General features: G+C 62.8%; 1 protein-coding gene across 1 annotated transcript; it reads right to left on the bottom strand.

The window, feature by feature from the left end:
• Positions 1 to 2404: 2404 nt before the first annotated feature.
• On the bottom strand, positions 2405 to 12087 carry TUBG1 (tubulin gamma 1). Its single transcript, XM_074941033.1, has 11 exons — positions 11987 to 12087; positions 11570 to 11682; positions 10564 to 10731; positions 10213 to 10281; positions 8740 to 8819; positions 8021 to 8147; positions 6965 to 7051; positions 6576 to 6725; positions 4529 to 4681; positions 3861 to 4022; positions 2405 to 3024 (listed from the first exon to the last, which is right to left on the bottom strand). Exons 1-11 carry the CDS (start codon positions 12033 to 12035, stop codon positions 2827 to 2829), a joined length of 1356 nt encoding a protein of 451 aa, XP_074797134.1. The 5' UTR covers positions 12036 to 12087; the 3' UTR covers positions 2405 to 2826.
• Between the last annotated feature and the right edge of the window lie 168 nt (positions 12088 to 12255).

The raw sequence follows: 12255 nt of genomic DNA, 5'->3' as shown, positions 1-12255 counted from the left end.
GGGCCACATGTGGGTAGCCCAGCTGGGCTCAGTTGTTTGCCCCCCCCACCGGTGAAGGAGTCCTGCCCACGGTGGGAGGGACAGGCCTGGGGCACTGGCAGGGAGTGTACTGAGGGGCAGGGTTGATGGGCAGGCCCAGTGGCAGGGGGCTGACAGGCAGGTGGGGGGCGGCATTGGTCTGTTGCCCTCTCTGCCACCCCGCTCAGTGCTGGGGCCCTGGGTCAGCCTGCACCAGAGTTAAGCTGCCCACTCATCCTGAGACTTGCTGAGGAAATTGGGGTCTTGTCCTGGGTCCTCCTGGGGGCAGCTTCTTGCAGGGGAGGAGATGCAATTCCCCCAGCCTGCATGCCCCAAGGGCCCGGGCTGGCAGAGCCTGGGTTAACACAACGGGCAATGGCCATGTCACTGGCAGATTGGCTGGTCCCTCCCCCCCAGCCAGAGAGCCCTGGTATGGAGGCAGAGCGCCAGGGCTGCTGGCACCCGGCCTCGCTTTGCTCTGACCTTTGGCATTTAATCAACGCTGCAGCCACCTCCCCCCGGCCTCGGTCCCAGCTTCACCAGGCGCCTGCCCAGGGAGCTGGGGGAGGGGGCAGCCCCCAGCTTCCGCCTGTGCCCAGCAGGGCGTGGGAGCCAGGCTGGGCACATGGCAGGGGAGTATTTTTAGCTCCCGTCTCTGTGCTGCTGGCCCAGAGGAAAAGGCTAATTCTCACCTGGGCTGGAGCCAGTGCCCCCCAGCCCGGCTCAGCTGCTCGCTCCCATGGGGGAGCCGAGCCGTGGGGTGAACCAAGCCCCTCCCTTTAACTGCAGCTAAATCCAGCCCCAGCTGGGGGCCTTGCTGGGGTGCCCTGGTATTCTCTTCCTTTGCCTGGCAGGGAGGGGGCTCGTGTCAAAGGGCCCAGGCAAAGTCCTACTCCAGGATGAGCTAGGAGTCAAGTCCCTGGGCAAGGAGGGTGGAGCCAGGCCCCCAGCAGGGGCTCTGGGTAGAAGGGGTGGCAGAATCAGCCCCAAACAGGAGCGTGCACTCAGCCTGCCCCTGCTCTGGGGAAGGGGAATGCTGGCTGCCTGAGCCATGGCATTTGTGGCTCTGCTGTGTTCATCCTAGCAGCCCCCCAAGCAGCGGGGAAGGTCCAGTGCCTGTGGCCCCCAGTGCCCCCGACGGCTCTGAGCTGGCTCCTCCTGCCCCCGTGCCTACCCCCCTCTCCTTACTGCTGGGCTGCTCCACCACTGGGAAGGTGCAGGGGGGATGCAGCCTGGGGGAGGTCACGGGGGACGTGTGGGGCCTTCACCCGCCTGTGGCTTTCTGGTGCCAGGCACTAGGCTGCTGCCAACCCAAGCACATTAACCCTCTGCAGGCTGCAGAGGCTGGGAGCAGCCAGGCTGGGACCTTCCCGCCCAGGTCTGGGGCCACAATTCAAGACACATGTTGATAAACTGGAGCCAGGGCAGAGAAGAGCCACGAGAATGAGAAATGATTAGAAACCTGTCCGAGGGCCAGACGCCAGAAGCTTAGTCTATTCAGCGCGGGTTCGGGGGGAAGCCGATCACAGTCTGTAAGTACCTCCCTGGGCTGACACGGGCCCTTGGCTGACACGGGCCCATGACTGGAACGCAGGGGAGCCTTTTTACACGAGTAACTAACCCCTGGACCCCAGACCAAGGGGTGGGGGGATTCACTCTTTACATCAAGGCTGAATGGTTTGGAAAGCTCGGCTCCAGCTGGGGCAGGTCCCAGGAGGGGTCCGATCAGGTGGTCACCTTGGTCCCTTCTGGCCTTGGACTCTGCCAGACCCAGGCCCGAGAACAGTCTTGTGTGCTACCTGCAGGGAGCCACAGGCCTGCTCCCCTGGAGCTACCGGAGCCCAGCCCGTCCTTAGCAATGAGCAGGTGCTGGGGTGGCCAGGTTGCCCTTCACCACACCCAGCCAGCTCTGGCCCTATGCCAGCCTCAGGACTGGGTTACACGCAGCCCTGAGCCCTGCCCACACTCCAGCTCGGTGAGCTCCAAGGAGTGAAGCAGGGCTGGGCTCCCCACTCCCAGGGTACTTTGGGGCCTCTGGTTGCTGCTGGGGGAAAAGCCCAGGGCTGGTCTCTGCTAGGCAGGTAGGGGGCAGCTGGCTCTGCAGGGCCCCCCCAGCCTTTGCCCCAGCACTGCGGGCCCGGGCAGCACTGGCTGGGGAATGGGGCAGTTGTCACCTGCTCCGTGCCCTCGGTCCCGGCTCTGTCGTGCCCCAGCAGCGCAGGAAGGGCTCAGTGCAGCAACAGCTTTTATTCAAGCAAAATAAGCTACAAAAATAGATACAGCCTCCGGCCCCAGCCCCCGGTTGGTGCCTGCTGCTCTCTGCACCCGCTGCCCAGGCCCAGAAAGAACCAGGCCCAGGACTGAGGGTAGCTGAGGGCCCAGCTTAGCTCAGCCAGGTCCTACACCCTCCCCCCCTTGAATGAGGTCTTAGCCCCCGACCGTTCCAGGCTGGTGCATTGGCTTTTGCCCTCCCTGCGAAGGGGAGCACTTAGGGCAAGGATTCCTGCTCCCACACAACACCCCCGCTTGTGGCGAGCCGCTGCCCGCAAACCCTGGCAGGGGAAAGGCCTCTGTACTACGGAAGCCACCAGTGGTGGGGCCCTGCCAGGAGGGGGGCCTACAGGCTCTGCCTCACAATGGGGTGACTCCCAAGGGTACAGGGCTGCTGGGCCAGTGCACCCCACTCCATCCCGGCCCAGGGGGTGAGCAGAAGCCATGAGGACATGTACACGGGTGGCTCGTGGGCCCTGAAGTTACATGGGAAGGGGCCGTACCCCCTGCACGCTCCCCAGCAGAGCCTGCGGGGGCTCACTGCTCCTGCGTGCCCCAGGAGATGTAGTCGGGGCGCGTGGCCGCGTGGTACTCGTCAATCAGCTGCTGCACGATCTCCCGGGAGTTGTCCAGCTCGTCGAAGTTGTCCTTGAAGATATCCTCCTTGCGGAACTGCTCCAGGAAGGCCTCCCTCTTACGCAGCTTGTCGTACTGCCGGCACGTCCGCTCAAACAGCTGTGACGGCCCCAAGTCACCGTCACTATGGGGGCCCGTCCCATCCCTCACCCCCCACACCAGGGGAAAGTGCTGGATGGTCCCTGGGGGCTGGGGCGTCCCCCTGGCCATGGCTACCCCGGGAAGAGGGCGTGAGGGGGCGTCCCTGTGGCCACCCTGGCTCACCACCTGCGGGTGATGCAGAGCAAGTCCATGCAAAGGGCTCTCAGAAAACCTCTGCTTCTGGGGCTCCCTCGCAGCCAGGCTGTGATCTGGGGAACACCCTGCGCTCCCCGAGCTGCTTTCAGCAGAGGGCTTTCCAAGGGCCTAGGTGACTCTGCCAAGATCCTGGAGGCAGTGGCAGAGGCGGGAAGTAGAACCCGGCTTTACTCACACAAGGAGGCTGTCCCTCGAATGGCAGCATGGCCCCACAGGGCAGGACAAGGGGAATCCACTACTGGGTTAATGGACAAGCCCAGCGGACAGCGTCTGTTCCTGCCAGTGGACTCAGCAGGCCAAGTTTCAGGGGTCGGAGGCTGGGGGAGGGGCTGGGAGCTGCGCCCGGAATGATTTTCTACTGAAGGAAACGCTGCAGGGCAATCAACTGGCTTCATCCCCCACTTCCAGTCACTGCCTTCTCTGGCCTGGCTGGGGCGGGAGGCAGCCCACCGCCTTCCGCTCTCCTGCAGATCCCCAGCAGATGCGGCAGCAGCCAAGTCAAAGGGTACATGAGAGCAACCAAAGGTGACAGCCCCTGCCCAAGCAGCCTCCCGGCGAAGGGCACTCGGCAGCAGAGAGTGCAGGGCAGGCGGGTGGGAGAGCGAGGGGCCGAGCCCAGCGGCCTTGCCCATACTCACCGAGGAGATGTTGGTGTGGTTTGCCATCATCAGGCCGCTGACACGGTGTGCAGACGGCAGGTACGGGGACTTCCTGGACAGTGCCACCTGGATGCTGGCAGGGCCCCAGGGGATGAAGTTGGCCAGTTTCCTCTCCCGGATCCTCTGCAGGCTCTTGTGAACCTAGGGAGACACGAGCAAGAGCTGGCAGCGGTGCCACAGCGAGGGCTCTCCCCAGGTGCCTGCCCGGGCGAGATTCACAGCAGCAGAGGGCCAGGGGGCTGAACTCCCCAGCGCTGTCTAGCTGCTCAGCCAGGCGCTCTGTGCAGACCAACGGGCAGGACCCAGCGCGCCAAGGGGCACAGTCCCAGTGCTGCTCCTGGGGCAGGGTCTCAGCAAGTGCCTCCTATGACTGGCAAATGACGATGGGCGGCCTTTCCCAGGGCCGCCGCCTGGCAGCGAGGGCCCCCGCCAGACCTGCAACATTAGCCCTTTGGCTGGCTCTGCCAGCAGCTGTTTCCTGCATGGACCCTGCAAGCCTGGCTGAGGTGGGTGGGTGTCCGAGCCTACTCCCCACTGTAACGCCTGGCCTGCTCCCACGCCCAGCCCTAGCGGCATCTGCCTGCACGATGCCCAGGGACGCACGACTCAGCCAGTCCCGGCTTGGGGCCAAGTTGCAGCTTGCTCACCTGCGTCGGGTCCACCTCGCCCTGGATGATGTTCAGGATGGCGATGTAGCAGTGGTTGGTCTGTCTGTCCCGCCCAGTGGAGACCATGACGTTCTTCGGCTGCAACAACCTTCTCATCACGTCCAGGACCGTGGTTTTCCGCACGCTGGCCACCTGCAAACGCCAGCACGGGGCACTCAGGGGGAGACCGCCCCTGCGCCCTGTCCCCGGGGGGCGGAGCCACACACACTGCACGCGCGTGGAGTCGGAGCTCTGCTGCCCTCGGCAAAGTCAGCGAGCAGAGGCCAACCCCGGCCAGCCAGCGAAGAGAGACACACGCCCTGTGGGAAGGGCCAGTCACATGCACGGGCACAGAGCTGCATGCAGGAGGTCACAGGACAGCGGAGGCCAAGCCTGGGGGCTTGTAGCGATGGCCTTCCCAGGGGGCGCGAGGGAGCCAGCCCCGTCTCCCCTGCCCCTGCCCCGGCACTGGAGGAGTTGAGTTAATTTGAGCTCAGAGAGCCAGCAAAGACCTGGGAAGCAGGGAGGCTCAGCAGTGTCCCAGACAGCATTGGCAGGGCTTCGTGGGGGAGCAGAGCAGAGCAGTCAGGCTCCCCCGCGGAGCCAAGGCCCTGCTCAGCCAGCCCCCAGGGCGCGTCACTCGGGCCTGTGCTGTCCCCCTCGAGCACAGAGGGACGGAGCAGGGTGGGGGGCTCGCGTGCTGGGAACACTGCCAGCCAACCCTCCCCCACTCCCACCCTTCTCCAGAGGGTGCCCAATTAACCCCTGCGCACAGCAGGCTTGGCCGTAGCACTCCCTAAATTCCCATAATGACCTAGCCTGGCTGCAGCTCTCTGCAGCTGGGAACATGCCCCACGAGGCAGCGACTGAAGGGTTAATCGTCTGCTGCACGGTGTGTGAAGGGAAGCTGCACACCAGGCCCTAGGCTGGAAGAGCCCTGAGCCAGGGCCCACTTGCTGGCCTGAGTCTGGGGCAGAGCCACAGTGTGGCTGCTATATGTGACTGTGGGGAGTGCTGGCTGGGCTGTTGTTAAATGCCACAGCACCTGGGCATGAGGAAAGGCTGGCCCCCGTGGTGGCAGGCAGGGGGAGAAGAGCCAGCCCCACAGCTGCTGCAGCACTCTGGGAAAGTAAACCCCCCTTCTCATCCCAGGCCCATCCCCTCCGCCCCAGGCTGGGCACGTCATGCTCCGCTGGCCAGGCTTCCAGGGACTTCCAGAGAGGTGGCCCCAGGCTGGAAGTGGGGAGGTTAAGTCAGACACCTATTAACTACCGCAGAGTCCCCCCCTGCACAGGAGAGGACAGAGCACACTGGGTACCCGTTTCAGAGCCAGCAGCCTTTCAGATTTGCGTCTCTGAGCAACGTCCTGGGGAATGCAGGTCGACGGGAGGAGAAAGGGCAGGGTTAGCGCAGCAGAACGGTGACGCAGAGCCCAGCAGCGTCTCCTGCAGACCCAGAACACTGGCCCAGCCTCCCTTCGCTTCGGCCCAGTGGAGTCCTGGCTCCGGCTGGGAACCGTGACCAGGGACAGCACAAGCGTGCTGCTCACCTAGCCCCAATGTAAAGACCATGAGCCCCCTGCAGAGGGGGCTGGTGCTTGCATTCGCCGTGGGGGGATCTCTGGGGCTGGTATCCAGTACTCCCACCATGGCGTCCTGCCCCAGCAGGCTGGATCTGAGCACCTGTAGCCTGGGAATAGCCCCACTGCACTCCCTGGGACGGATGGGGCTGCTGGCAGAGCATGAGGACAACTCGGAGCCCCCAGCCTTACCATGCCTGGGAGAGGGACATCCCCTCCCCGAGGCATTCACAGCAGCTCGGGGTGGTGCCAGGCAGGGCGGGGGCAGGGGTCCTGCCATGCCCGGGGCTAAGCGAGGAGGGCGGGGGTGCACGGTAATGCATGCGAGCTGAGAGGCAGAGAGCAGCTAAGCTGCAGGGAGCCTCAGGGCCACAACAGAGGAGCTTGGCTGGGGTGCGGGAGGTGGCCAGGAGCCGGTGTAGGGAGGCCACAGGGCTGCCCATGTGCCTGGGGAACTGCAGCACATACCGACTGGTCTGTGGTGAGCGGCGTATACCCCGTCATCAGGAAGTGGAGTCGGGGGGTGGGGATGAGCGAGGCGATCAGCCCAATCAGGTCATTGTTCATGTAGCCGGGATACCTGAGTGTGGTGGTGCTGGCAGACATGATTGTGGAGACCTGGTGCGGAGAGGGGAGAGACAGTCAGGGTGCAGGCTCTGGATGGATTCCCTGGAGCAGAGCTCAGCTGTGATTCCCCTTCTCTAGGGAGTAAAAGCACAAGTGCAGCAAGGGAAACGTCCCAGCTCCTCACCCTGAGCCCCCCAACGGAGCTACTCATCAGCAAGCACTGAGAGGAGCCCTGGGCTAGACACGTGTTTAAATCACCAGAGCGAGCGCTTCCCAGTGGGGGTCCTCACCAGCTGGTTGATCTGGGAGAAGGACGGGTTCTGGATGTGCAGCCGGTCTGTGGCGATCCGATTCAGGGCTGTGTTGTCCAGAACCACCTAAAAAAGAAAGCCAGCCCCATCAGAGCAGCTCTCGGAGGCCACGGACAGGGCCCAGAGCAGGCCAAGTGACTAACTGAGGCCAGCTCCCCGGGCAAGAGCACTGAGATCCATCAGCTCAGTGAGCCTGGATACCACAGCACAACTGGGCCAGCAGACACACGAAAGCATGAGCTGACTCATTCCTGGGGCCAGCTAGCCCGGGGTGTAACTGACACTGTCAATAGAAAGCTCTCCTCCTCCCGCAGCCCTCCCAAAACAGCACTGGCGCCACATGCTGGCCCCCAGGCCCAGCGCATCCATCCTCTAGGCCCAAGCAAGCTTAAAGCAATTTAAAAAAAGGAGGGGAGGGAGAGAAGGTGCCATCCAACAGGGGCTGCCCTGCCAGCACAGCTGTGCCTGTTCCTCCCAGTGCCAGAGACTAGGAACCCGAGAGCAGGCATCCTGGTTAGTAGGTGCCCAAAGGCCTATGGTGGGGCCTGCTGCTGGATCCTTGGGTTCAAACCCTGGGGCAGGTTACAAATGATGCTGCGGGAGCCCCATCCTCACCCATGTGTGTACACCAGAGCAGAGAGGCAGCTGTGCTGTTGAGGGGGGAAGCTGACCCCCCACCTCCCCAGCAAACGTTCCCCCTCGCTGTCACAAGGAGTGTAGCCCCTCAGGCCCTGCAGACCTGGCTCAGCCACCAGCCTTTCCAGGGCAAGAAGTGGAGCTCTGGGCAGTCTGCTGGGGCTCACCAGGACCCTCTGCTCTGCTAGAGTGCACAGGCCCTTCAGTGCTCCGTGGGCTGCTGGCTCTCGCCTCAGAGGTGGCTGCATTTCAGGGCTGCCGTGTCATGGAAATGCGGAGGGTGACCTACTGCCTTACGTTGGTCTGTGCTGGTTACGGCTTCCAGGGCCCCCGTACTGAGTGATGGGGAGTTGGGGCTGGCTCCACGGGCCCCGCTCCGGCTTGCAGCAGGACTCTTACCACACAGTCAGCATTCTGAGTCAGCCTCTTGAGCGTCAGCAGGGAGTTGTATGGCTGGACCACGACATCGCTCATCTCATCCTGGTTGGGGAAGACCGAGTAGGTCTGCACCAGCTTCTTGGGATACCTGAGTGAGGAGAGCGCCCGGACACCTAACTGGTTAACGTCCCAGAGCCACCGCCTAAGTGCTCCCCTCCCACGAGCTCCCCGGCAGTCTCCAGCATGCAGGGCGGCAGTGAGTCACCGCGCGGCATGCCAAAGTCTGCTCCCAGGGAGGAGAGGAATTTGTCCCAGCAACGCTGCATCTTACAGCACAGGAGGAAGCTGCCAGACAAAGCCACGGGCGAGGCTGAGCCATCCACCGGCTGATTAAACAGCTGCTCACAAGGCTCGAGGCTGCATGCTGGGACAGGCAGGGGCGGCTGCGCAGGGACCTTGGCTGCAGCCTCCTGCCTTGCCCAGCATGGGCAGAGCTTCAGAAGGCAGCCATCTGATCAGAGCAGCTTGAGAGGAGACAGGGAGGCTGCAGAGCAGGGTCCAATTCCAGAGCCTCCCCTGGACACAGCAGGAGCCGGCCCTTCCCCTGGGCACCCTGCCAGGGATTGCACAAGACAGTGTTTGGGTGGGGGCGGGGACCCCGGCTCTGAATCAGCACTCTCCAGCTTCATGCTTTGGCAGGACGCCCAGGCAGGGCCAGCCTCCCCCAGCCGGGGACTCACCTGTCATTCAGTCGCTCCAGCAGATAGGAGCCCAGCCCCGAGCCTGTTCCACCAGCAATGGAGTGGCACAGCACAAAGCCCTGGAACCAAAGGGAAGGCAGCTTAGGGGGGCTCACCCTCCCAGGCAGAACGGGGCTAGCCACGCTACTGGCTAATGCCAGAGCCTAGGCCAGGGCAGATGGTGACTGCCTCCCTCTGGATCTGTGCCAAGAACCTCTGGTGCGATCAGGCAGCCACCGAACACCCCGGGCGTCGCCCCATGAGGCACAGAGAGCTGCGCTTCCGTCAGAACTGCAGGAGCTCACGTATCTGTGCCCACCAAGAACAGCGCTTGCTGCCCAGGAGCCTTGCCCAGCCCCCCGGAGCCAGAGTTCACAGCTTCCCAGGAGACAGGCAGAGGCTGGAAGGGGCTACCGCCCCCCCCCGGGACTATTCAGTTAAACAAAACGAGCTCAGCGGTGTCCCCACCTGCCCCTGCGCCCAAGCCCCTCCCCCTCCTGCCCCCGAGTCCTCTTGCCAACTGTTATTTCCCAATCCCTTTTCCCTTCCCCTGTTGCCATGCAACCACCAGATGTAAACAGCGGGGGGCTCTGTCTGTTCAGGGGCAAAGGTGAAGCTGACGGCAGCCCAGGTGAGATCTGACACCTGAGTAAATGGCTCCAAGACCGAGATTCCCTCCTTCCCCAGGAATCTCAAGTGTCACTGGGAGCAACAGAAGTTTCAGAGAGTCAGGCCTGCACCTCGTGTCTGACTTGCTGAATCCCTTTGAAACCAGCTGCCTTGGGCTTCCACAAACGCAACTGGCCCAAGCCCCCTCGAAAACATCTGCATGCTGCCCCCCCGTGGCACCACACTGAACACCCTGCAGACTGCAAGGCCCAGACAGAGCAGGCAGATGCCAATTCAGCAGAGCTTCTCCTAACTGGAGCAGGAGAGTCATTGGAAGCCAACCGGGAAAGACGGTTGCCAAGAGGTGCAGACAGCACAGGGACGGGGCTAGCATGTTCTCCTTTCGGAAGCAGAGAGAGGAATTGTTCAGGCTGATACTAGGGGAGACAAGCAGCGGGACTGGGATGAAATGACGAGAAGGTAAATGGAGGCCAAATATCACAAACCCTTCCTAGTAGTGAGCTCTGGTAAGTGCCGACCATCTCCCCTGGGAAGAGTCCAGCGCTGGAGTTCTTTTTAACTGGATTTGGAAAACGCTCAGTGGGGCACACAGAAGGGGCGACTCCTGCTTGCCTCAGGAGGGTCTGGGGTCGAGGGGAAGGTCGAGAGGACGTGAGCTGGGAAAGGCCTCCTGTCTAGGATTAACCCTTTCCACGTGCCTGTTGCCTAGCACCCTCACCCCCAGAGACCGTCACGCCTGCCAGGCTTCCCTCGAGACTTCAACTCCATGCAAACACAACAGAGACCTCAGAGTAGAAAACAATGGGCAAGGGAAGCCAATCTGAGGCCTCTTCATTTCCTTACCTCTAAGCTGTCGCTCCCATCAGCCTCTCTGTCTATGATGTCAAAGATATCTTCGTGGATTTTTTCACCCTGCAAGATAAAACCACAGCAAGCTTCGGTCCATTTACTTTCCACAGAGGGAGCCGCTTCCCACGCAGAATGCAAAGCCACGTCAGCGGGGAGACCAGGCTTGCAGCCATACCAGCCGATCCTGCGGGTGGTGAGCTGTCACCCGTGAGTCCCTGCCGAAAGGGACGACGCTTACTCCAGCAAGCACACACCAGTGCCCGCTGGGAGGCAAGGCGTCCCTGACCAGATCTCAAGCCCAGGGATCGGAACTACGGTTACACGTGCCAGCTCCAGCCCTGTTACCTGGGAGAAGCCGCTGGCCCAGTTGTTCCCAGCCCCGCCGCCATGCTCGGACAGGTAGATGTTTTCTGGGTTGTACAGGTTGGCGTAGGGGGAGTTCAGAATGGAATGGATCACTCGAGGCTCGAGGTCCAGCAGCACAGCTCGGGGGATGTAATGTTCATCATCTGCCTGTAACAGGGAAGGACAAGAGGGCCTAGGAACATGCCGGGGCACAATGCCAGACTGCGTGACAGAGGGTGCCACCCACTGGTCGGAGAGAGGTACAACACACCGCTATTGGATCCTGCCGCAATGGACGAGATAAAGAAATTATTACGTATTGCCTGTATTGTGGGAGCACGCTGGGCGTCACACCTCACAGAGCAAAGGGATGGGCCCTGACCCAAACAGCTCCCAGTCGGAGTAATTACGTAACAAATATGAACTGCTTCTTGAGTCCCCAGCATTCTGCACCCACCACGGCACATCAGGCTCCAGGCCATGACAACACGCTGTTAAGAGTAGATCTTGGCAGAGATGCCATTGAAGGAGATGAGCTAGGGGCTGGATTGAGCTTGCCAGCCCCTTTCACAATCTGAGTTTGGGTTGCTGGCTAGACGGAGAGAGGGGGTGGCCAGAAACTCCCCCATGTGGCCTCAGCAAAAGGAGTCGCTAGAGAGGGGGGTTTATTCTCAACAGAGAAGATAGGATCCAGCAACACGGAAGGGTCCAGACTTAGGGATGGACTTTGTGAATTGAAATAACAGCGGCTGACCTTACAAGCCAGCCTGGGCTCCAACCACAGAGAACAGAGAGGCAATGCGAACCAGAAACTCTCGACTCAGGTCCCACCTTGGCTCTGGGAGGCTTTTGGCGATGCCAGCGACGAGGCTGGCAGCGCCAGGCCTCCAGGGCTTAATCCCCGTGGAGGAGGGATGCCTTCGGTTTGTTCAGGGGCAGCCCTAGGGAAAGGAGCTGAGCGATGGGCTCCGGCTGCGGGACGGCGCGGAGCGGTCGCCCGCCGTACCTGGTAGAAGAAGACGTCTTTGCGGTCGGTGCCCTCGGTGGCGAACTCCTCGACGATGCCCTCGGGGCTGATGCCGTGCTCCGCACACAGCTGCTTCCAGAACTCGAACCCGACTGCAAGAGAGACCAGCCGGGGCTCAGCCACACTGGAGGGGAGAGACCCGCCCCAGCTGGGCCAGGACGCCTGGGTTCCGCGGCCAGGCTGCGTGACAGGGAGGAGCCGGCTCCGCCCTGTGCCTCAGTTTCCCCACGAGAAGCCCCTCCCCCACTAGAAGCCTCTCCCCTCCCACGCCCCGCCCCAGCCGGGCCAGGACGCCTGGGTTCCGCGGCCAGGCTGCGTGACAGAGGAAGGGGAGGGAGGAGCCGGCCCCGCCCTGTGCCTCAGTTTCCCCACTAGAAGCCCCGCCCCCGGCCTCACTCTGGTTGCCGCACTGGCCCAGCTGCAGGGTGATGATCTCTCGCGGCATCGCGGCCGCTGCGCCCCGGCCCGGCTCCTCGCCGCGCCCGCCGCCCGCGCGCCCTCCCGCCCGCGTCCAGGGGCACTGAGCATGCGCGGGGTGCACTTCCGGGGAACCGCCGCGGCCCCCGCCCCCGAGCTTCGTCCTGGCAACGCGCACGCGAGAGACAAAAGAGGACGCGCGCGCGGCGCCTGCGCAGTAGGAAGCCGCCGCCGCCTTTCCGTATAGC

This window comes from Natator depressus, chromosome 27 (genome assembly GCF_965152275.1).
Source record: "Natator depressus isolate rNatDep1 chromosome 27, rNatDep2.hap1, whole genome shotgun sequence".
NCBI lineage: Eukaryota > Metazoa > Chordata > Testudines > Cheloniidae > Natator > Natator depressus.
The sequence above is the reverse complement of the archived record's forward strand: the minus strand, read 5'-3'. Positions and strand labels throughout refer to the sequence as shown.

What these genes read in the sequence shown, in the direction of transcription:
- TUBG1 (XM_074941033.1), bottom strand. Translation starts at nt 12,035, where the DNA reads ATGCCGCGAGAGATCATCACCCTGCAGCTGGGCCAGTGCGGCAACCAG. An exon ending in TCTCCCAGATCAACCAGCTG is followed by an intron (nt 6,726 to 6,964) that starts GTGAGGACCCCC and finishes TCTCCGCACCAG; the next exon opens with GTCTCCACAATCATGTCTGC. An exon ending in GCGAGGTGGACCCGACGCAG is followed by an intron (nt 4,023 to 4,528) that starts GTGAGCAAGCTG and finishes GTGTCTCCCTAG; the next exon opens with GTTCACAAGAGCCTGCAGAG.